This window comes from Saccostrea echinata, unplaced genomic scaffold, assembly GCF_033153115.1.
Source record: "Saccostrea echinata isolate AGI-Se365-2 ecotype Australia unplaced genomic scaffold, CSIRO_AGI_Sech_v1 ptg000006l, whole genome shotgun sequence".
In the NCBI taxonomy this organism is placed as follows: domain Eukaryota; kingdom Metazoa; phylum Mollusca; class Bivalvia; order Ostreida; family Ostreidae; genus Saccostrea; species Saccostrea echinata.
Genome location: NW_026889755.1, coordinates 6227539 through 6253418, shown reverse-complemented (window position 1 = coordinate 6253418; position 25880 = coordinate 6227539). Strand labels below are relative to the sequence as shown.

The window sequence follows — 25880 nt, the reverse complement described above, 5'->3', positions numbered from 1 at the left end:
ATTTGATTTATTGTCCCCTTGGTTTAAATCTTATGTCGTTCCTACAATAAAATGCTTTTATTTGTTTTTGAAGACACCCAGCTTGTATTTATTTTAATCAGAAAATGCGCATTTTGCACCACGGAGCAGAGATATTAACAGGTTCATTTTTAGAAGACATGTTGTGCCCTTAACAGCTACATGTATAAGAGTGGTTTTTAAAGTTTTCATATTAATAGAAAATAGTTTTAAAAATGTTTTCATAAAAATATCTGTTCGTATGTGATAAAAAATTGGAAAATAACAATGGTAAGAACTTACGCGTTCAATTCCGATGTCGTACACAAATGAAAAACCGGAATGCTAATTTTTGTGTAAAATTCAGTCAAGTTTTTAACAGTTACAATATATATGTCCCATTTTGCATATATATCCCTTTTATTATGCATATTTACTTCTCAAAACGTATCATTTTCTCTGTAATTGATCTGACTTGTAACGTTAACTTTGAAAGTAAATATCTCCTTTTTTGCAAATAAAATAAAAAATCTGACAAATACGATCTCTTCCGAAGTCTTTTGTTTAGCATTTCTGAGTACTGGCATAATTGCCATACTTTTCAAAACTTTGCACGGACAGTTTTTGTAGACCCATCATTTTTGCCGAAAAATCGCCATTTTTTGTGTGTGTGCGCATGCGAGGACTCAATTTTCGGAGTCTTTTTCAGTCTCAATTTCTTACTTTCGGAAACGCTGTTTTTGGAGTTCGTCTAGACTGATTATACTCTGTCCAGAAAAAAGGAGTAGGGGACCGGGGGGGGGGGGGGGGGGGGTAAATGTTTTGTAAGACACCATCAGATTTTTCATTGTACAAAAAGTCAGCTCGTACCCAAGACTTCAGGAGGTAACACAGATCTTTGGCATCCTCTCCTGAAGAAAAAGGTTAACAATAAATGTCATTACTACTAAAATGTTAGAGAAAAAAATCTGTGGCCTGCAAATATTTTTTAAAACAAATTGAGTAAGGTAACCAACCTATCACCAGATGGGCTTAAAATACATCATATTGTGGTTGTGTCTGTTACGTCAAAAATGTCAGACTGAACTTCAATTCCTGTAGTTGAGTTTGCGTTTCTTTTACGTTGATGCCCTTTAATCTTCCTGGCAGTGTAGTCTTTCTACTGCATGTACATCTTGTTTTCAGAAAAGTTGAGTCTTGTACATCATTGTCTTCGTTTTTGGCTCACCTGAGCAAGTAGTATTATTAATGTTCTGCTTTCTCTCTTAATGAAAATGGGTAAAACTCTGGCCGTTACTTCTAGCATGTCGTGAGTAGTAAAACACTGGCCTGCAAATAATTTCTTTTAACAAAATCGGTGACCTAACCTATATATATAAAATATACATCTGGTAGTGTCTGTTACGTCAAAAACATCAGTCTGGATATTTTCCTTCAAGTTTCGTCGCCCGCGTGGCGCAGTGGTTAGAGCGTCTGCTTTAGAGTCGCGAAGCAAGGAGTTGATCCTTACGTCGCGGGTTCGAATCCCACTCTGGGACGTGGAGACCGGTCCTTTGGATGAGACCGTATAAACCGAGGTCCCGTGTCGCAGTAGGTGCTGGCACGAAAAAGATCCCTCACTGCTCAATGGCCGTAAGTGCCGAGTATAGGACAAAATTTGCAGCTCTCCACCGGCAAGTGGTGGCGTCTCCATATGAGTGAAAAATTCTCGAGAGGGACGTTAAACAACATACAATCAATCAATCAATCCTCCAAGTTTCGGTTTTTCTTCATTTCTTTCAGGCTAACAATTGGCAAGCTGATATATATTTAAAAAAATACCATCTGTGTCCATTCCTTTTAGGCTAACAATTGTCAAGCTGATATATATTGAAAAAAGTACCATCTTGTTGTGTCTGATACACCAAAGACGTCAGTCTGTACATTAATTCCTGATTAAGTTCGCGTTTCTCTCCCTTTCTTGTAGGTTTATGTCCTATGATCTTCCTAGAAGTGTTGACTTTCCACTACAAGTACATCCTACTACTTTCAGATGCATAGTCATGTACATCATCATTTTCGTTTTCTTCTGCTTCTCTTTATTCACGCATTTGTATCCCTTTATAATCTGCACTGATATGCGAACTGTAATTTTATACAATAAAATACTGTGTTCAGTGGAATTCACTTAAATTCTATGTCACGAACAATTTTAATGTTACTCATGTATCAACTGTACTTCAGTATAATAAAGAAAACATCATATTCATGTTTGAAATGGGACATTTAATGAGATTTATTTGCAATATAGACGGAAGGGCCATTAAATGGAGAAAGTGAACCTACCTCCATTAAAAAAATTAGAAATAAAAACAGAAGACAAAATCGTGACTTTAGTCAGATAGAAGGATTCCAATTTACTCCCCTGCACTTCATTTGCAAGGGGCGTGGGTCCGGTGGCGTCGGGGTTATCATTAATTTAAGTATCATATGCTTTGGTGTATAATTCTTTGACACCTGTCAGTTTCAACTTCCATTTCGTTTCTAGCTATTCTTGTGTTGTTGCCATGGAGTTGTCACATGCTAACACGAGCCAAGATGAGTTATCTAACAAACCCTGAAAAATATAGACTTTCATATGTATTTTAATATATCTAAATTTCATCAACCTATTCTGAAGCTATATAGCTTAATCAAGAGATTGTGCTGGACCTGATCTTTACAAGGAGTACAATATTCACGCATGAAACTCCCGTGGGGAACTCCACCATATTCCAGAGAACCTGTATTGATGAGAGTGAAATTAAAAACTTCATAATATATAGGGTATATTTAAAAATTAACCCATTCAGCTTATTTTGTATAACAATCAATATTCTACCGCTTGTTCTTTAGCGAATTCTCCCGCCTTGTGCGGAACCTCTATGCAACGAGTATCACACAATATCTACGTTTGAGGTGCCTGTGGGTAACTCCACCATATTTCAGAGAACCTGAATTTAAGACAGTGAAATTAAAAACATCATATGTAGAATATACCTAAAATTTAACCCATTCAGCTAACTTTGTACTTACAATCAATATTGTACCGCTTATCCTTTAGCGAATTCTCCCGCCTTGTGCTGTACCTCTGTGAATCGTTCACGGTAGCTCAGTCGGTAGAACGCTCACTCCGTGGTCGGACGATCGTGAGTTCGAATCTCGGCGTTGGCACGATGAAGAACCCTCACTGCTCGATGGCCCTGAGTGCCGAGTAAAGGTCAAAATTTGAAGCCTTTCACCGGTATATGGTGACGTCTCTATACGAGTTAAAATTCTCGATTGGGACGTAAAACAACATACAATCAGGGTTCGACATTCACGCTCGTCACCTCGTCATTTCCATCCTGTGATGATTTTTGACGACCTGATTTTCAGTCTGGCTCGCCCAAATGACGACCTGGGACGAGTTGGGAATATTCAATAATGATGTTTAATATTTTAAAATAAACTTTACAAGGCCTTGAAAACATTGTTTCCTCGTGGATTTTTCTTTCTGCCAAATCTGTGTTTGATCAATCAGTTGATATAATTTTTACCAAAAGTATTAAATTAAGTTTTATTAGAGATATAAAATATGTCAACCTAGTCAACAATCGCCATAAATATAAAGAGTAATGATCATTTTTGTGACATATAGTATTTCCCCCCACAACTTTCTGATGTTCGTACAGCCATGTTGGGTCTCCACTGTAAAAATCACATCTGGTTAATTCAGTCCAGGGATGTTTGACCCCATTTTTTTAAGGCCTTTATGGTAAGTGAAAATGAATGTTTTAAACTAGAAACTTTATTTTGTGTCAATATGTGAGGTGAGATTATACATTACAGCTTTTGACATTCCATAAATGTCTGGTTTACATTTTATAATACAAAAGCACAACTTCTGTTATCTTAACAAATTTTTAACAATTGCACATTTTTGTTTCATTTAATATTTTGTTTGGGCGACCTGAAATTCATTCGGGCAACCTGAAATCAGTACCAAGGTTGCCCAAATGGCGAGACCAAATTTTGACGAGTGTCGAACCCTGTACAATCAATCAGTACCTCTATGCAACGAGTATCACACAATATGTACGCTTGAGGTGCCCGTGGGGAACTCCACCATATTTCAGAGAACCTGTATTTATGACAGTAAAATTAAAAACTTCATAACATACAGAATATACCTAAAAATTAACCCATTCAGCTTACTTTGTACTTACAATCAATATTATACCGCTTATCCTTAAGCGAATTCTCCCGCCTTGTGCTGAACCTCTATGCAACGAGTATCTCACAATATCTACGCTTGAGGTGCCTGTGGGCAACTCCACTATATTTCAGAGAATCTGTATTTATGACAGTGACATTAAAAACTTCATAATATATAGGATATATTTAAAAAGTAACTCGTTCATCTTACGTTGTACTTACAAACAATATTGTACGCTCAGGAGACATTCCGCTACTCCGGCTAATCTGCCTAATCTGGTAATGACACATCGGGCTCGATATAACAACCATTGTAATAACTAAAAAAACCATACCGAAGCTTGTTTTTCCGAATTGCCCGACTGGTGAAGTAATACACTCTACCAGGGAAAACAGTACCTTACGCCAGTTGATCCCAAATTGACCCTGCAAAGGGAAATAACTTTTGTATGTCGGGGGGGGGGGGGGGGGGCTCTGCATTCCCATTACCTTGATATTGAAACCATCTGAATCAGATAGCTTTAATTAAAACTGGAAACCTCTAAGCCGTGTTTGTATTATGACACTATCGTTATCGGAACGTCGTGAGTTGGAACCTTGGCGGCGACTGACGTAAGTCAATAAAAAAATGGGTAGCAACTGTTCCTTCGCCATGCGCTTTGCACTTTTAAATGAAAGTTGCGGGTCCTTCGGATGAGACCTTAAAACCGAGGCCCCGTCTCACGGCAGGCGTAGGCACGAAGAAGACTCCGAGTGCCGAGTAAAAGTTTTAAATTGAAGCCCTTCACCGGTATATTATGACGTCTATATGAGTGCAAAATTCTCGTACGGGACGTAAAACAACAATCAATCAATGAATCTGAATCACATTCAGGATGTATGAAATAAAATATGGGACTACAATTAAATATTGGACTACAACCTTTATGCAGAATTGTCAGTGATTTGCAGAGTTAAGTTTGTGATGTTTATAAAAATATTTGTGACAAAATAAAACTTAAAATATAATAATGATTTTTAGTTCTATTAATTTCAAGATTGAGATGTAGGTTGAATAGGTATTATGACATTTTGTGATACCAATTTCGATTCTGGAACTCATCCGGTTGGGAGCTGGGGTGGTGAGGTAGATTGCTAGCTTTTCTGTGTGCTCATTCAATCTCATATTGTTAACTGACGTGAAAGCAGCAATGATTCCTTTGTGTTTATTGCAATAAAATTTATATTTGTACTGCACTTGAATATTATCAGTCTTCAGTGATGGCAAACACCATCCAGGCTTGCCCTTATATTCAGAATAAGTAAGAGTCTGAGGTGTTAATTATTTTCAAAATGTGACAGATACAGATCATGCCCTGGATTTTCTGCAGCAAGCAACTTGATTACTTTTGATGTACCTGTCAATCAAAGTTGACTGTTGAACTTGATCAGTCAAAAAAAAATGTAAAATACAAAGGATATTTTAGACTTGGTATAGATACAATTTTTTAATAACATTCAGTAATTCAAATCCTTATGTCAAGAATTGCCAGAGTTTGAGAAATCAAGCTTTTAACTGCAATCAGACATGCCTTAAATTTTTCGAAGTAGTATACTTTTTATTTTGTGAATCGTAAGCTAACCTGTCTATTACAGATGCAGACGACTGAAAATTGGCACGCTATATATACACACCCTACATCTGGATGTGTCTGTTACCTCAAAGACATCAGTCTGGATATCAATTCTTCCGATAGCGTTTCCGTTTTTCTCCATTTCCTTTAGGCTAAAAATTGTCAAGCTAATATAAAAATATATTTATTTGGATGTGTCTGATACGTCAAAGATGTCAGTCTGAATATCAATTCCTCGAGTTGGGTTTGCGTTTTTCTCCATTTCTTTTACGATGATGCCCTATAATCTTCCTAGCAGTGTTGACTTTCCACTGCAAGCACAACCTACTACTATCAGATTCTATCAATTTTTGTTAGTCATTTGTATCCATTCATAATTTGAACTGATATGACAGCTGTAATAATAAATAATTTCTCGGGATTTCACTTTAAAAATAGTAATGCGAGAAACTGACAGTCGGTGAGGGATCTGCTTTGGGCTTTCAGACAGACAGACAAGGTAATATATGTAGAACATTCCTGTACAAAAATTACATTGAAAATAATCATATATATTGTAAAGTTGTGAGCCATGGGAAAACATCCCCCTGCGGCAGATTTTTGCAGAGGATCAGTAAATGATAGCATGTACATTAGCCAGTTTCTGATCAACAATTCCCCCTGAAGTAATTTGATTTTTTGCAATTCTCATTCCTAATTGCTCATCATAAAATTTCAACCCTATACCTGCACATCTGCTAACCCCTAGTCGAACAGTCTGGATATATTACCTGCCAAAAATGTTTTTAGCGTGTACAATGGCATATATATTGAAAAAAAAATAATTAAAAATGCATGTCCACTGCTGCTGTGTGCGCGTAATTAGAAGGCTCAAAACTGACATCAGTTACATTCCTGGAGGGAGTAATCGCACTTGAAACAGTTGCAGCTGTAGTGGACCTGGTTAAGTACCGAGATTATTTAAGGACAGATGATGCAAACAGAAATATGGTTGGCTGGATTGGTATATATTTTTGGACCTTTTTTGGTTGTAAATTATTGACTAAAAAATTTCTAAAATATTAAGAATTTGTAAACTTTCTTTAATGTTCAAAATTCAACTTTTCTGCAAACATCCTTATTAATCTATACATTTTTTGTCACTTAAATTCTCATTATTTTGAACGAAAAATTAAAAATCTGTGCGGTTAAACGTATTCATTTTACTCATGTAAATATATCTCAGGTTGTTATTTTCAGGATTTTGGATAAAAATTTGTTTGTATCATCTGTCCTTAACCTGTAATACTGGAGCAGACAAACCCGAGTGGAAGGTTGGTTGAATGCAAAAACTGATCCCCAAGAACCCTTCTTCGTTAACTGGTGCTAGCTGGGCAGCAGTCTGGTAGCGGGTTACCTAGAGGTTTACCTGATAATGACTGATATTGGGGTCATGTACGTTTAAGACATAGAATCTGGAACTGCCATTTTATACATGTGTACGAAATTGTGAATTGCAGCTTAAAACCACTCATTAAAAATCACCAAGTATCAAAAATATTTTTCGGTAAAAAGTCCCTACAAATCTAAAATAATACCGTAACCTTATTAAAGAATGGTGCATCAAGATTACATAGTTCTTTTTTCTCTCATTTTATAATGCTGTGTAACAAATTTAAGAAAAACATTTTTGTTAACTGAATGACATTAATATGCATTTTCTATTGTACTGCAGACTCATAGTGCATTACACAGCAGATAGTGTAAATCCGTTTGTCACTTTCGAGTAATGAATGGACATCCCTTCAGTTTAGGATTTCTCTGATAATTGAAGCGTACTTTAATAAATATGCAGCATCTTCTGTTTTTCCATATAAATGGTCAAGAAAATGTGGAATGAAGTTGTCAATTGTTCTATTAACAATGAGTTTTGTAAATTTTAAAGGTTTGTGAAACTCAGAAAACTTTGATGGATTTGGATGGAGACAGACAGTGCTCTCTTGGAGCGAGGACCATAGGTCAAAACTTGATCATACCAAATTTTAGTGTTTGATTCTGAGAGGGGTGTTTGCACCTAGGGGAATACCCTCATCTATTGATAATGGTGGATGTACAGAACCATAAGGATTAGTGTTTGACCCAAGCTCACCTGCAGATAATTTAAGCAAAAAAGATGAAAAATGATTGGTGTGGTTGCAATTTGTGGATGGAGGTTCTCTAGTGGCAGATGGCTGTGCGTTTGAAAGGCCTGCTGCTTCTATTTGGGTTGCTAGGCTAGGTTGAGAAATGGTGATGCCATATGGGCCATTAACATCAATTGATGATGATTCCTGTGTAGAACTAACAGTCTGTTGTATAGGCGTATCGTTGTGCAGGTTGACATTTACAGTTTGTTGTTTTCGCAAAACGGCTTCGGCTAGTAAATCATGGTTAATGTTCCGCTGATTGTCTACAGATGAAGATGGCTGTCTCTGGTGCTAAGAAAGCCTTTGATTGTTGTCTTCACTTGAAACCTGCTTTGCGGGCTTTGACCCATCTCTGAGAACTTGAGGAAGAAGAGGGTTGCTTTTTCTTTTGGCCCATGGTGAAAGACTAAAAAATTGAGTGATAAATTACTAAATGACCACAATTTGAAACAATGCTGATATTATTTGAATGAAATTCAAAAGCAATATGTTGTTTAAAGTCTGATTAAGCTTTATAGCTAATTGATTTCAAAGCATTTAATTTTAATAATTTGGATATGACTAGAATCTCGCTATATGTAGGAAATGTTGTAATCTGATGTGGTTGTAAATGCAAATTAAATGATAAAAGACAAAGACATCTAGCATATTCAATACAATTATACTAGGAAAGAAATCATGGCAAAACATAAATTAGAGCTCAATTAATAAAAAGCATATATCTACCATAATTGACCTGATGTGAAGATGCCTAGAAAATTGCATCCACCATCATTGACATGGCGTGAAAATGCAAATTTTCAACTTTTTGTAATAACAAGCATTGGTCTTGAATAGTATGCCCTTGAATGCTTATAATATCGTGAAGCACATACAATTCAAGCATACGCCATAGCGACATGGCGTAAAAATGCTTTTAAAAAATGCATCCGCCATAATTGACATGGCGTAAAAATGCCGAGTAAAATTGCATCCGCCATAAATGACGGCGTAAAAAATTGCATTCGCCATAATTGACATGGCGTAAAAATGCTTTAAATTAAATAGTGGCATTGTTTTTCGAACTAATAATTAACATGGAATCAAATCAGAATGGAAATTGAACTGAATATATAAAACATTTTTAAATAGCTTGAAGGAGCAAGATGTACTGCAATAATTATGGCAAATTTAAATAATATGCTTTACGTATATACCAAAAACACGAAATTAAAAATGTAGGTGGAATAAATTATATATAAGCTACAGATAAATTTTTGTATTAGTTACAGTACCCGCAACGTTATTCTTGACAATTCTATCGTGTCCTATCGTGCGTGTATCCTATCAGGTTTTCCATTTTTCCTATCGTGTTTTGCGTTTATCAGTAATCCTATCGTGTTTTGCGTTTATCGTGTTTTGCGTTTATCGTATTCTGCGTCTATCAGGTTTTGCGTTTATCAGGTTTTCCGTTTATCGTTTTCTCCGTTTATCAGGTTTTCTTTCGTTTTGTTAAAAAAATCATATTTCGGAATCATTCAGAACAATGGCGCCGAAGTCGAAAGGAGGTAGAATGTCAACTGGAGAAAAATTAGCGATCGTCCGATACCACGCAGCTAATATGCCTAACCAGAAAATTAGAGAAAGACTACGTGTTCACCACAACTGCATGATAAGTCGCCAGGGAATATATGATTTCTTAGAACGCTGGAAATGTGGCCGAGGTTTTGTAAGGAAAACAAGGACTGTCGGTGCTAATTCCGTGAAATTGAAACCTCTGCATTTGAAGTTCATGGACAGTTGGATTTCTAAAAACAATGAACTTACAACCCAAACACTAAAAAGAAAACTATTTGAGGTCTTTGGCTTGAAAGTGTCTTGCAGCCTTATCAGAAAAAGACGGCAGGAGCTCGGATGGAAGACAGTAGTGTCCAAGACATGTCAGATCATCAGCAACAAGAACAAACTGGTATGTATTATTATTATAAATGCTTTTCTGTAATTTTTTATAATGTGCTTTTGGCAACGTTACTTATTTGGACATTGAAATATTCAGTCAGCTTTAGAATGTAAGGATTATGTTGTCTACAAAACAGCTGCTAAAGAACGGAAAATATAGATCTTTAGACATGTTACTGTAGATTAATGCACATATGACATGTATAAGTTATAATATCAAAGTACTGAAAGTACTCATGGGAGTTGAACATGGTGTAAAATCAGTTAGAAGTGATAGCAGTTTGAGTGGGAAGTTTGGTGACTGAACATTATTATTATTTTAATTACAGCTAGCTGTTTCAGATTTCCATAGTGTTGCAACAAACTTCAGGAATACTTTCAGAAGCACTGAATAGCAAGAAGGCGCATGGGCCATAATGCTTGTCTGCTTACTTTAGTCCTGGTTCTGTTTTTCTTTTCCAAAGTTTCAATATATTTTCCCTCATGAAAGAAAAGTGACCATATGTTATGGACTGACCAAACTTAACCATAAGGGACCTCACGTCCAATTGTTGTTAAAAAGATGTTTAACGACTCATCGTTTTCTTGCATTTTCTTGATTATCTCCCATTGGAAGCAATATGGAATGTAATATACCCAAGGATGTTTTGTGCAAAGTTTGTTTAAAAAGAAAGAAATAGGTCAGGTTTTGAGAAGTCTAAAATGTGAGAAGTTTATAGATGGACTGATGGTGGAGAAATAGTCAAGTGGGTGTTGCGAAGTCTAAAATGTGAGTTTATAGACGGTCTGATGGTGGAGAACAGATGATCAGAGAAGATAACTCACTTGATCTTTCAGCTCTTGTGAGCTGAAATTCAAATTTAAACCATGGTATTCAAATAATTATATGTTTGTAATTTTATACCATGGTCAAAATTGAACAGAGGTGGGGGGGGGGGGTTAACCTGACACTGGGAAGTAAAAGTTGATCTAGAATGGAAGTGGTTTTTTTTTTTTTGTTTTTTTTTTACATATACAAGATCCATAACTTTTTTCTCCTTAGTTCTATAATATTTTTTTTTTATGAGCACATCAGGCATGTATTTTAACCAGAGGAATTTCCGAATCCTTTTCTATAGCATAAATGCAATGGTGTGGTGCAATCACAGGTGGCAGCCAGGTTAAACTCCGACATACAATGAAGTAGTACATTGGGGGCACCTTTACCCATGTGTTCTGAAATTTCAGTTTGATCAGGAATATTTTCAATGTTGATAAAATGTGGCACTTTGACACAACATCCTTTTAAGTGCCGACAGGTTTGTTGTATAAAACTTCACTGTGAATATCAATGTATTTTGAGAATGATCTAACCGTGTCTAGGGACAAGCCTACACCACAGTTAGAATACATCTCATATACTTGCAATGTAGCAAATCGGAGCGGATCCACTCCGAAATGATTTTGAAGAATACAAAAGGAGTTGCACTGAAAATAACTACCAAATTAATAATAACAAACCTTTTCGAGATTGTATATGCATTTTGACCTAAAAAATAATCCATATTAATACGAAAATTCAACTCATTTTCTCAGCGTTTTTTCCTTGCTTCAAATTTACATGCCATGTTGACATTTGGAACTCTCTGGGTTGTTCTTAGAAAATGCACAGAGTTCGAATTATCGCCTGTGTTTATTTTGCTACATTGCCAATACATGGAATGAATTCTATCATTAAATCGGGTCCGTAGGAAAATATCATTTTAACTATAGAACATTATATCTATTTGATTACATGAGCATTATAAATGTAGAGTACGTCAGAACTTAACGTTTCTTAATATTGTGAAGGAAAAAAAAGCAATACAAGTTTAAAATAATTATTTAATCAAACATAAGAAACAATGGTAAATAGCTTACAATGAAGACAGAAGTCAATACTGTAGTATAAATCAGAAAATGCACCAGAAAATGTGTTCACAAATTTCAAATAAAAGTTAAAATTCCATAAATACTGTAGTGAATGGAGTATGGCACACATATAAGAACAGATGAATGAATGATTGCATCTAGGAAAGCTCTGTAAAAAGGAGCTTATTCTATTTTTAGAACGACTTTAAGAATAAATGGTTAGATTACAATATAATACTGCAACAATTTGAAATGACCAAAAGGAAATAAAGGTGACCAATATGAACATTTTTGGCAACATTAAAAATGAATATTGTGGAGGAATAACACTTGGCATTATCAGTTAAGAAAAGAGGTGCAAGGGCCACAACACTCACCAGAGCCACCACTATGGCCCTGCTCTTCATTATCGGTGGTTGTCCTCATATAGTCCTATTTAAAACATCAGTAGGTCATGGTGGTACCAACCGTACAACCGAGATCATAATGCAAACAAATTTGAATCTTTACTATGTGAGTATGCTCTATATGAATATGATCCTTTTAAATAACCCCATAAATTTCATATCTGGACATAGGTGAAAATTCTTCTTTTTTTTTGAAAGCTGTTGAAATAATTAACTCCCCTTGAAAGAGGGTGCAGCCCTTCATTTCATGAAAGTTGAATGCCTTTCACCAAAGGGTGGTTTTTGACAAATTTGATTGAAATTGGCCCCTAGTGGTGGAGAGGAAACAAATGTGAGAAGTTTATGACAACAGCAGACATCAGACAAATTTCAATTAGAAAAGTGCACATGAGCTTCTGGCACAGGTGAGCTAAAAAAAAAATTGTCATTTAAAAGAACAAAGTCAAGACAACCAGAACTAATCTAAAAGTTGCAACAAACAAAAATATTAGTTAATATAATGTATACTAGTGAGTAAAAATGTTACAAAATATGGTATAGTCATTTCAAAAGTTTCTGACAAATTACAGTATTCAATAAATTTTGTATATAATGTAGCTAATACTATTTTATGTACTTGACTGAACTATGGTCAACATTGTCATGTGTTGTTTTTTTAAATTTGTGAAGAGATTTAAATCTCCGTAGCAACTGTTCATGCAAGAGGATTTGAAATCTGGGCAGACTTTCAAGAAATGCCAAACACATATAAGTGTATGCAAAATATTAAAATATTTACATGTAACAAAACACTAATCAAATGAGCTAAAAAAAAATCCTGTCATTTAAAAAACACTCCAGAACTAATCTAAAAGTTGTAACAAACAAAAATACTACTTAATATACAAGTATACTAGTGAGTAAAAAAGTTACAAAATATGGTATAGTCATTTCAAGAGCTTCTGAAAAATGACAGTATTCAATATAATTTGTACATAATGTAGCTAATACTATTTTATGTACTTGACTGAACTATGGTCAACACTGTCATGTGTTGTTTTTTTTTAAATTGTGAAGAGAGTTACCTCTCCATAGCAACTGTTCATGCAAGAGGATTTGAAATCTGGGCAGACTTTCAAGAAATGCCAAACACATATAACTGTATGCAAAATATAAAATATTTAAATGTAACAAAACACTAATCAAATGAACTGAAAAATTGTCATTCAAAAAAACACTCCACAACTAATCTAAAAGTTGTAACAAACAAAAATACTACTTAATATACATGTATACTAGTGAGTAAAAAAGTTACAAAATATGGTATAGTCATTTCAAGAGCTTCTGACAAATGACAGTATTCAATATAATTTGTACATAATGTAGCTAATACTATTTTATGTACTTGACTGAACTATGGTCAACACTGTCATGTGTTTCTTTACTTAAATTTGTGAAGAGAGTTACCTCCCCATAGCAACTGTTCATGCATGAAGATTTGAAATCCAGGCAGACTTTCAAGAAATGCCAAACACATATAAACTCATAAAATATTTGCATGCAACAAAACACTAATCAAGTGAGCTATAAAAAAATTCTCATTTAAAAAACAAACACTCCAGAACTAATCTAAAAGTTGTAACAAACAAAAATACTACTTAATATACAAGTATACTAGTGAGTAAAAAAGTTACAAAATATGGTATAGTCATTTCAAGAGCTTCTGACAAATGACAGTATTCAATATAATTTGTACATAATGTAGCTAATACTATTTTATGTACTTGACTGAACTATGGTCAACACTGTCATTACTTCTTTATTTAAATTTGTGAAGAGAGTTACCTCTCCATAGCAACTGTTCATGCAAAAGGATTTGAAATCTGGGCAGACTTTCAAGAAATGCCAAACACATATAACTGTATGCAAAATATAAAATATTTACATGTAACAAAACATTTATCAAGTACAGTATTATCTAAATAATACTACATGTACTTCATAGTTACAGAAGACACTTAACTCAATATGTTAGAATACAGTTAACAATGTAACTGTTTTTGCCTGACAAATATTCAATCAATGAGAAATGTATACCATTAAAAACAAAGATCTTTCAAGTTAAGATACAATTTAGTTACAATGAAGATAAAAATATCAAAAACAGACATTTAATATGATATATATACAATGTGGACACTCAAAGAAATTGGGATGAAAATGAAGGAACACAAGTGTTATATCGACTAAGTAACCTAATACAACACCAGCTTTTAGATCACAATAAAAGGGCATCTAAGTTCCTTGGTAGTACAATTGAAATATGTAACAGAAGAAACTATTCAAAAAATTGTATGTGCCATGTCCAAATCAACCATACAGAAATGTTGATGACAACATTATCAAGGTAAATGGTGTAAAACAAATTATTACAGTGAAAGTATTTGTAAAAAAAAAGGCTAACAATATCACCTAAGACTAATGTTTTTCAATAAACATTGAGAGTCACATGTTCAACTACATGTTGCCAAATAAACTACATGTTGCTAAATAAACATTGATAAACATATGTTTAACTACATGTTGCTAAATAAACATTGATAGACACATGTTCAAATCACCATTATGAGACAGTCAATGTGAGAAACAGCAGCATACTGGCAAAGCATTAATTTTAACTTGCTTGAATTCTTGGTATTCAGTTTCTGTTTTGATCAATCATGATTCAGCATTCAATATAAGAAATGAAGAATTTCCAAAAATTTGGATAGAAATGTTTTGTATCTCTTTGTAGATACAGTCAAGTTTTTCTTTAGTACAGAATGTCTCTTTGATTAGCTTAAATGAGCTATATCTTTAAGGGGAATGTAAAATTGGAAGACATTTAAGTGTAAAGTATGGAAAACAATATTGACCAAATAAAGGAATGAATTTCTAAAAGTACACAGATGTTCCAATAAATATAAAAATGTCAAGAAAAGATCCATACAATAATATTTTTGTTACAATGTTTTAATTAAAGGGAGAAAAGGAAGACACACCAAAAAATAAATAAAATTAGGAAAACATAATTTTCATGTCACCATGAGAATTCATTTTTTTTAAACAGATAATTGTACATATTTCTGTACCTTATCGAATAATTATGTCTGGAAATGGAAGGAAAATTTCACGTGTTGTTATTTAAGGAATTATAATAGAATAACCATAATCAAAATAACAAGTACTAGCTGCAAACAATGTGGATGGGTTTTTTTTTATCATACATATGTACATTTCACATCGTTCATGATGATTTAAGCAGTAGAAAAGTCCTCCACATTTCCATTCAGTGTTTTGATTCTGCATTTAAATGGAATTTTTCCTGAAAGAGTTGTTTCAGCTGCATTTTGTTCACACTGAAGAGCCTTGGTGACTACGTTCAATGGTATATCAAGATGCTGAAAGTTTTCCCCTTCTTCAATCATAAGGGAAAATCCCAACTCATTCTTTTCATATGCAATGACACTGCCAACCAAAATGGATGGGGGAGCTTCACATTTCTAAAAAATGAAGTTTAATAATAGAGATGTTGGCATATTATTTTAATTATAGTTATGGCGCTGATTTTATAAGTAGTCATGTATAAAATGACAGTTTTTATTCTTTATTATCTTTGATATCGTCAACAAGGTTCATATATATTTAATTTCAAATATGAATTTTTATGAATTTAACCCTCTTTTTAGCTATTTTATTGTCAATTATTTGAACCTGTAATTAAATTCTTTTTGTTTTACAACAACATATTTACACTTGCAAATGTTTTCCCTTATTATATATAACACTATCTAAGCAAGTTGTATTTAATTTTGTGTAAAAACATGTTCGTCATGTGTCCTGAACTTCACTATTCAGTCACAAGGCTAAATAAAATTGAAATGATGGTTCTCAGGCCCATGCTCATCCGTTTTGAGGTAGCTGCATTCCAAATTTTATTGTATTTTTAATAAAATAAAAAGTTGGCAATGTGGAGACCAATCCTGGAAAAAAAGTTTTTCTCTTAGTACTCGAATATCGCTTCTGGTAGCCATTTTCAAAGAGACTAGGCTTCTTCATTTAAAATACATTAGAAGATATTGCCTACAATGTTCACACGTTGATAGGCAATGGATTATGCAAACCTATTTATCAGACATGGAAAGTATGGGAAGTATATCTATGAACAAAGATTTTTTTTTTTTTCGAATTTTATAGAAAATTCAGGTATGAAAAAAATACCTCCCTCATCTACTTGAGCACCAATAACATGATAAAAAGAAAAACCTCCCTCTCGCATCTGTATTGGAGAAAATTAGCCTGAGAACCAGAGAATTAAAATTTATTAGTCTAAGATTAACATAATTTCGGAGTGACGTTATGAGTGGTAGATAGTAGAAGTCCAGAATTTTTAATTCTTTATCATGGAAATTATCTTTTCAAGCATACAAGTTTTTATTTTTGACAATATAAAATACTGTGATGGAAATGGACAAATACAGCTGAAAATTCTAAGTGTCCAATCAGGCTGGTTCCAATTAACATTTACTAGCCTGACTCAAATTTTTATGTGTGTTAGGACTTTTTGTGCGCACCGAAATTTTAAACTACATTGCTTTTTCATTGACAATTATTCATCATGTGGAATATGGAATTTTAATGAATTGCTACAGCTTCAGCTGTGACAAACATTCATTAATGTCTAAGATATTTACAAATATGTTAATTTTTTTTTTTTACCTGTATTTGTGTTTTTGAAGTGGTTGACAAGGAAATTTCTTCCTGGAAATGGTTCACAACTACATTTGTGATTTGAAGGAAACTTCCTACACTACAAGTTGCAGTCATTTCTCTCCAGAGACTGACTTTCACTTCATCTGTGTCATCCTTAATTTTTATGTTTTGGACAGCAACATCCTGCCCCTTCACTTGAACTGTCCTCACCAGTTCCTCCTAAAAATTCAATATATCATGAACAAAGTAATGCATAAATTAAAATAGCCATATTATTGAAAAAACTCTACATAAATTTTGGCAACTTACTGAAGTGACTCTTCCTTTAACACTGATCAATGTTTTCACCGGAGAGATCTTGGCAGCTTTTACGCTGATGGTTTCAGCAGGTGGAGGATGACTAATCATTTTGGCTTCGTCAATGATGTTTTGAGGGACATCAAGACTGGAAGTTCTCATGATCTTACTGACCTTCGTTAAGACGACAACTGGCTCAGGGTCCAATTTGAAGACATAGTTTGTCAGCATCACAGTGTCAGAAACTTTCAGGCTGGGTAGCTTGTCAATGTCATACAATATTACTTTCACTACAGAGTCCCTGTCTGCAACACCTATTACAACACTCTCTTTCTTCTGTCCTGCAGATGTTGTATAACTGCTACGTGTTCCAACACCACAGACTTTCACCTTTAGAGGGTTTGAGTATGGTTTGGGTTTTGACCCCTTCAGTTTACCAATCGTGAACATCTGAAAAGAAAACAAATGAATTCAATGAAAAAATAAAACATCAAAATGCTTGAAAATCATGTTTTAAGAGAATTTACATAATTATTGATAAATTCTTCATTTTGGCCCACAGGATTATTATATAATTGGAAAAAAAAGAAGGGTGGAGGGGTCAAAGGGGAAAGAAAAACAAATTTAACTTACCTAGGGGTAAAATTTGTTTTTAACGGTTAATCAAGCAAAGTAACTTGTATGAATAATATATTTAACAATTCAATATTGTCTAATGAATGGATATTTCTCATAAGGAGCTTCTGGTATGATAACTATGATATGTTTCTGTATATTAGAAAACTTGAGCATTTGCCAATCTTATCATATGAGAACACTATACAGTATTTCATTTCAAAGAAACATAAAGGGGTTTATGATCAGAATAGTATGTTTCTAGTGTGCCCCAAGAAATAAGCTGATCAAGTGGAATATTTGTGTAAATATGATCAATCACAGAACTATAGTCAGTAGTAACATCTGTGGGCAAATATCTAAGACCAAAATTTTCTAACATAAAAGACTGAATCTGTTCAGTTGCCTGTACATCAATGTTGAAATCCCCTATTATCATATGAGGATTTTCCAGCAAATCAGAGCCAAGTAGGCTTTTTAGAATTTCCTGTGCACATGAAGTGGAAGTTTTGGGTGGCAAATGTAGGCACTTTAAAGTAATCCATCTTTTTCTCAAAGCAACATCAGCTGAAAGTATCTGTGTAGATCCATACATGTTTTTCTGTAAATTCTGGATCAAGACACCATTCTTCACATAAATGGCCAATCCATATACTGGTCTTTGCAGATCTTGACAAGGGTAATCAAAACGATGCAACTGAAAACCTGGCAATGAAAAATGTTCATTCTTGTCCGATTCAATGAAACGTGTTTCAGCCACTGTAATTATTTCAGAAAAAAGTAGATTAAAGTCTTTTTCCAAATCAATAAAATGACAGTGGAGATTGATTGATTGATTGTTATTGTTTTACGCCGAGTCGGCAATATTTCAGCCATATTTCGGCGGTAGGAATTATAATACTGTATGAACGGTTTTGAAAGTTTTTGGGTTTCTCTGGCGGCCCCCAATGAGCCTACTCTTTTTCGAAAACCATAGAAACGATTTTTAGCGTGCCAAGGAGGTTGTTATCCTTGACACGGGGCACCGTTTTACGTCCCATCCGACGGACTTGGAATTTAAAAAATAAAAACAGTTAAATTGAAAATTACAAAAATGCTAATAAAAATATATACATTTAAATCTTATTGTAAAAATCAGTTTCTTGCAAGTATTGCAAAATTGCACTAGGGCTCACATTTGCAAAAAGATCATGCATCGTTTGCACACCATTAAAATACCTATTTCGAACAGGTGTAAAATCAGAACATTCTAAAAGTATATGATTCATAGTTATTGCACAGTCACAAGGGATACATTCCGGTTGTTCTTCCCCGTTCAGTAAATATGAATGTGTAAACCTGGAATGTCCAATTCTTTTTCTTGAAATAATGACTTCGTCTTGACGTTTCAGGCCAAAGTCAGGTGATTGATTAACTTTGTTTTGTATGGTATACAGTTTATTATTATCACAAAAATCCCAAAATATTTGCCAAAGAGAATTTACGTAAAGTTTCACTAAGTACTTAAGATCAGTGTAAGGAATTTTAAAAGGTACAATTTCATATTGAAGAGCAGTTTTTGCAGAACTATCAGCCTTGTTATTACCTGGAATACCATAATGACTCGGTATCCAACAAAATTTGACATTTTTACCTTGTTTAGTGAGATGATAAAACTTATTTAATATATCCAAAATGTATGGATGATCAGTGTTCATATTGTGTATGGATTGTAAACATGAAAGCGAGTCTGAAAATATTGTAAAAGAGTTTTTACTAGAAGTTTTTATATATTCAAAAGCAAGTTGAATAGCTTTTGCTTCAGCTGTAAAAATCGTTGCTTCGTTTGGAAGTCGTACAGAAAAAACATTATTATTGACCACTGCAGCGGCAGCAACCCTGCCTTTGTCCTTTGAACCATCTGTGTAAATTTGTATTGTAGGATGTATAGATTGCTTTATTTCGGCTAATTTCTGTTGAAAAACGAGAGGGTTTGTTTCTGATTTCTTTAGTTCGGATAGGGATTTATTAACTATTGGTTGAATTAATTTCCAAGGTGGTATTTCAGAAAGAGTAGTAGGTTTTACTATATCTAATGGTAATTCAGAATCTCTAATATGATTTTTAAATCGTAGACAGATTGGTTTTATGCATTTCTTGTTTTTGTCATATAAATTTGCATGCTGTGGATGGAAAACACAGTCATAGGCAGGATTGTCAGTGTTCGCCTTTAATTTAATTATGTATTGTAAAGCAAGTTTAATTCTTCTTAAGTCCAGGGGTGGCTCATTTGCTTCCACATATAAACTATCTTTTGGAGTAGTTCTGTAAGTGGAGAGATCTGATGTTAAGAAACAGAATTCTTGCAGCAGCATTAGCATGATTTTCAAGATATTCATAACACAAGCTGATTTTTGAATCATTTCTGAGTCGATCCATCTCTTCGAGGACAGCTGTTGAAACTGATATCTTTTTTTCATTCAAGTCTAAAATATGCAGTTTGTCCATGTTTGTGACTCTGCTCAAACCAACATAATGTATATGATCCATCTTCCTTGTTCCACAGTGAACAACAGCACTCTGTAATGTAGAACCTTGAGATTTGTGTATAGTTTTTGCTGCTGCAAGTTGCAAAGGAAATTGTCTCCTTTTCACCTGATAGGTTCCATTGAACTGTACCTTTAGCATTCTAGTTATTTCTAAAATGGGAGTCCAACTTTTTTCAATACCTGAATGGTAAAATCTTGCATATTCAATTCGCATTTTCTGTCCAATGCGCACGTCTTCAAATTCAACCCATATTATACTGACTCTGCAAGATCCTTCCACAAGATATTCAAAATGTTTTATAATACAGGAGGATCCATTTGTTACACCATCCTGAACACTCACATTGTTTGTAATTTCAGCAGGAACACCCAAAACTAGCTTTAACTTGCTAGCTAACCCCATGGTTTTTGAGCTGTCATCTGGAACTCGCATTAATATTTTTGATTGCAAATCAGGATTTGTTGAACCTATAACCCAATCTATGGCTTCAACAACAATCTTTAAATGTTCTTCTGCAGCATTAAATACAGAGCAATTGAATATTTCCACTTCTTTCCTAGTTGTAAACAAATGAGGTACACTTTTGTACTCTGGCATTTCCACTGTCATGTTTTTTTTCAATTTTTCAATATCCTGATCTGTATGGTAACCTTCTCTCAACCTATTTAGCAATTCTGCAAAAATTTTATCATCCCTCTGTCTCATGATTTGTGTCAATTCAAACATTTTAAAATTATCTTTCCACAAATTTGCAGCAATGGGCCCATAATCAACACATGGTTGAGAGAAAATCAGTCTATCCATCACTGGTTTTAATTGAAAAAGGTCACCCACAGCAATAATGCTTATACCTCCAAATGGTTCCCTGACTCCTTTTATTTCTTGTAACCTCAGGTTTATGAAATTAAACATGCCACATCCAACCATTGATATTTCATCAATAAAAATAACTTTTAAGTGCAAATACTTTGTGCGAAAGGAGCTTAGCTGCTGTATATCCAATGGTTTGTACTTGAATCCTTGTCCTACAGGTAAACAGAAAGCTGAATGTATAGTTGATCCATTTATGTTATGAGCTGCTTTTCCTGTGGGGGCACATAGCAAGACATGCAAATTATCTGGTGAATTGTGCAACTGGTGTGAGAAGTATTTGAACAAGGCTTGATATAAAGCTTTTGTGACAACACTTTTTCCAACACCAGCTCCTCCACTGAGAAATGCAAATAATGGTTCAGAACAAGTTTTCAATCTGTGCAACACATGGTACATAAATTGTTTTTGCTGTTCATTTAATCCTCTCATCATTTCTCTGTAAGCACAATCTTCAAGTTCTCCCCACTGAGTAAGATCTTCTTCCACCTGCTTTCTAGTGATACCAAGGTCTAATCCAACATCATACACTGGGGCATTTTGTCCAGGATCAAAGCAACCATATTGATGAGATATTGTTTCTCCTAAGTTTCTGTCAATTTCTTCTTGATGTTCATTTTCAGGTGCAACATTACTCATACACACTTCATCTGCAATATTGTTTAGACATGCCTGTTCAACATCATGAAGAAGTTCTTGATTGTGTTCATATTCTGCTCTCTTCTTTTGAATAAAGCTATATCTTGCCATGTAACTCTCTTCAAAAGAACCAAAATTCTTTATCAAATCCTTCTCCTCATTTCGCCAATGAGTAAAAAGCATTAGAAGTTCTCTGTAAAATTTCTCAGAATCAGTTTCAATATCAAAATGAACCCAACGCAAAATACATGATTTCTTCCTTCGTACAATTTCTGTGCCATTCTTAAAAACATAGCTATGCTGAAAAACATCATCTTCCAAGGAAGACATAATGTCATCTGAAGTGTCTTCAACATACTCAGTTTCTGGCAAATCATGGTTAATCTGGGCCTCATTTTCGGTCTTCTTCGCTTTGTACTTTACAGAAAATTTCGAGATGAAATCAGCAAGGCACATATTTTCAATATCTTTTGGTCTCTGTTGATAAAGTCGAACAATGTTGTTCGACTCAATATCAGTTCTGTCCTCTTTCATTTCTTCTAAAATATGTCTTGGTTTCAACATAACAACTCTGTCTTCAGGGGGATGGGTATCAATGAACATAAATGATCTTGAAGTTCTTCGCAGAGGCATTTGTAATACAAGGTAAGCAGCCTCTTGAGCACCTACTTCCACGTGAGTCAAGAATTGGTTTCCAATTCGTCTTACTTGCTGACGTATGTCAGAATCCAAACGCTTCGCTTCTTCACAAGCTTGATGTAGTAAACTGGACATACCCCTCTGTCCTTTGGAAACATAAGAAACTATATAAGCAGCACAAGCATAAGGATCTAAAATGAACTGCATGTCCATGTTAGCTAACCAACTTTTAAGCAGTATGGCATTATAGGCATTGACTCTACTTTCACTGGGATTACTCTTTAGGAAAATTTTCTTCTGACTAATAGATGACCTAACTGCCAGTATGTATGTCTCTAAATTCATATCAAGTTTGCTCAAAAAACTGTCAAAGGTGAAGTTCCAATCTCTGTTTTCAGTGGAATCAAGAAATGTACATACTCTTTGATAATCTTTCTGGGCTGCTGCTACTTGATCTTTGTTTTCAAGTGGACATAAAACCGTTGTGTACGGCATTGGAGGAATTGGAAAATTAAATCGACAAATAGGTTTATTTCTTTTCATGCAGGTTCTAGCATGCCTGTGAGTCTGATAATTAATGAGAAATGACTCAACTTGTTCTTTTCTGCATGTCAAATATTTGTCAACAAATTCTGAAATTTCTTCAATTGTATTTGACTCTGTGGATGGTGCATTTTTGATCCAAAGAAGCATATGAACATGTGGTGAACCCCTCTGTTGAAACTCTATTCTATAAAAGAAATCCACAATTTCTCCAACAGGGTGTGTGGCATTACTTAAGATTTCATGGTCAAACCTTTGAAACCTGTAGTCAAAATAGCGTGCACATGTAACAGGATCAGCTTTGATGAGTTTGCATTTTTCTTCCCATGACATTTTTAAAACATCTTCCTCTGTATATTCAACCTTATTGATTAATTTCCCAAGTGTTATAAGCAAAGGAGTCCATTTAGTCTCAGCTGCTGAAAAAGAACAAAACCAAGTAGGAAGACCCAGTTGCCTAATCATACCAAATACGTCTTTCTTGGCCTTCTCCCAATATGGTGGAGATCCTCGGAGATTACGCAAAACATGGTATCCCTCATTCAATCGTATTATTGAATCAGCTGTGCACGAATCCAATATCTGAGCAACTGTAAATTTCTTTCCCTTTAATTTGCACTTTCTGACAGCTAACGAGACTTTGTCTTGAATTTGCTTAATTTGCAATTTTTTCATTTTGAAGAAGATATTTGGAACACAGGTGGCACATCTCCTATCTACATTCCTTAGTTCCCATTTACATAGTGTACTATAATGCAAAGGAATTTTTCTGTCTTTGTTATCAGGTCTAACCTGGCCACAGTATATTGTTGGAAAAGCCAGGAATTCAGAATTAATGTCTTTAAACACACTTATTGGACTGTTGTGTTCTCCAGGTGCCACATTCAAAACCTCATTAAATTCACGAAAGTCTATAGGTTGCATTACTTTGTCTGTGTTTCCTGTTGCTCTTTCATCAATATTTTCTTCTGTCCATTTTTCTACAACATCCGATTCAGAGTTCACTGTATTATTTTCCTCGATGATGTTTTCGTTGTCACAAGAAATTTCATTTTCTTCAGTTGAATAATCAGTAAACCAGCTATCATTTATTTCAATGCCCTCTTTTTTGAACAATTCACTATTATCAACTAGCCATTTTGCTGCATTCAAAACTTTATTAGGGCGAATTCTTTCAAAAGCTACAGAATGTTTATAATTCAAACTGCGTTTGAATTTCAGTGCAATTGTTTCATCCTCTGTCAGCATTCTTGGTAACTTGTTCACTGTTGACATCACATCTGCAGGGACATTTACAACATTTCCACTTATGCTCAACTGTCCACCCCTGGGCTTTTCTCTCAACTGCATGAATGGAATCCTTGGTGCAACCAAGCGTTCTTCTAAAGATGATAATTCAAGTTCTGGGGGTTTTGGTGGAAAACCCAGTGAATTCATTATTGAACATGGTGGAATTCGGTTTTCTTTAAGATGTTGATAACAAGTTCTACATACCAAATCATCATTTTTTATCTGACACTTTTGAAGCATTGTTGCAGAAATTTTGGATGCTTTTTGGACACTTTCTTTGAACCAAGTTTGGGTGCAACACCTACACACATAATCTGGACCAGATAAAACGCTTTTATGAAACTTCGCAATTAGTGCAACCTCAGTCTCATTATGCTCAATAGCATGATCACGAGCATGTTGTATTTGTTCAAAGTCTGTATGACCACAAATGTCACATATATTCAGATCAAATAAATTTGTCTTGACTTTTGCCAGACATACAGCATTCTCTTGTCTTGTAAAGTGTGCACGATCTTGCACAATAAAACCATGTATCTGATACAAGTCAAACTGAACACTTTCTTGACAATTAAATATTTGTCTGATCAATTTATTTACACCTGAGAATGTATTTACAGTGAATATAACTGCATTTCCATCAGAATTTGGTTTCCCAGAAGAATCTCTTGCATGTGGATCAAACACATGGAAGTAGGGATCAGAATACAGAATAGACACAGCAGCATCTTTGCATATAAATATACCCGCTTCTGTTGATCCATAAAAACATGAAGCCATAGCAGACTCCAGTGACACAAAAGGGCCATTTTCCACAAAAGATTCACAAAGATTTCCCGAGAATGTTGAACCCACTGAGCATCGCAACAAAGTTTTCTCAAAACAGAAGTAACTTGGTAAATCATTCGGCTGTAAATATGAATGGGTACAATACTGACGAACATGCCGATACACCTCATCCCCATTTCGTAAAATAAAATCTATATCCTCTGAGCTCCATTCTTTAACTTCACTTACACTGATATACTTGTACAAAATACTAACTATAGCATTTGAAACACATTGCCTCCCTCTACTCCTTTCCGAGAATGTATCAGATCCCTGGTGCAAACTACCAAACACACACTTCTCAATATCAGTGGTACTAACACAAGACCGTGCTTTGTCATTGTTTTTTCTTTTCTTCGTTTGACTGGAACATGAGGACGATACATATCTTTTGGGCATACTTTTTTTTTTTTAGACAAAATGATTGTTAACAGAATTTTTGTACTCAATATTGCTGTTGAATATATCTTTTTTTATCTTCATACTCCATGGGTGTTTTTTTTTTCATTCCACAACTTTAAATTTCATCTCCAGAAAATTTCATCTCTCAGTAATGATACTTGGATGCACAACTCCATGGGTTTTTTTTCACAAAAATTCCACAATCCAAAATTGAAATCATCATCTCTTGGAGTCATTCAACTCTTGATAGAATGCTTTTAAAACCAATATCA

General features: G+C 34.5%; 2 protein-coding genes across 2 annotated transcripts; both read right to left on the bottom strand.

Moving 5' to 3' along the window:
• Window positions 1-15500: 15500 nt before the first annotated feature.
• On the bottom strand, window positions 15501-19495 carry LOC133180207 (uncharacterized). The gene is made up of 4 exons (XM_061314771.1): window positions 19454-19495; window positions 17266-17703; window positions 16963-17175; window positions 15501-15746 (listed from the first exon to the last, which is right to left on the bottom strand). The coding sequence occupies exons 1-4, from the start codon at window positions 19493-19495 to the stop codon at window positions 15501-15503; spliced, it is 939 nt and encodes a 312-aa protein (XP_061170755.1).
• A 659-nt stretch (window positions 19496-20154) lies between these two features.
• LOC133180206 (uncharacterized) lies at window positions 20155-25605 on the bottom strand. Its single transcript, XM_061314770.1, has one exon. It carries the CDS (start codon window positions 25603-25605, stop codon window positions 20155-20157), a length of 5451 nt encoding a protein of 1816 aa, XP_061170754.1.
• Window positions 25606-25880: the final 275 nt, after the last annotated feature.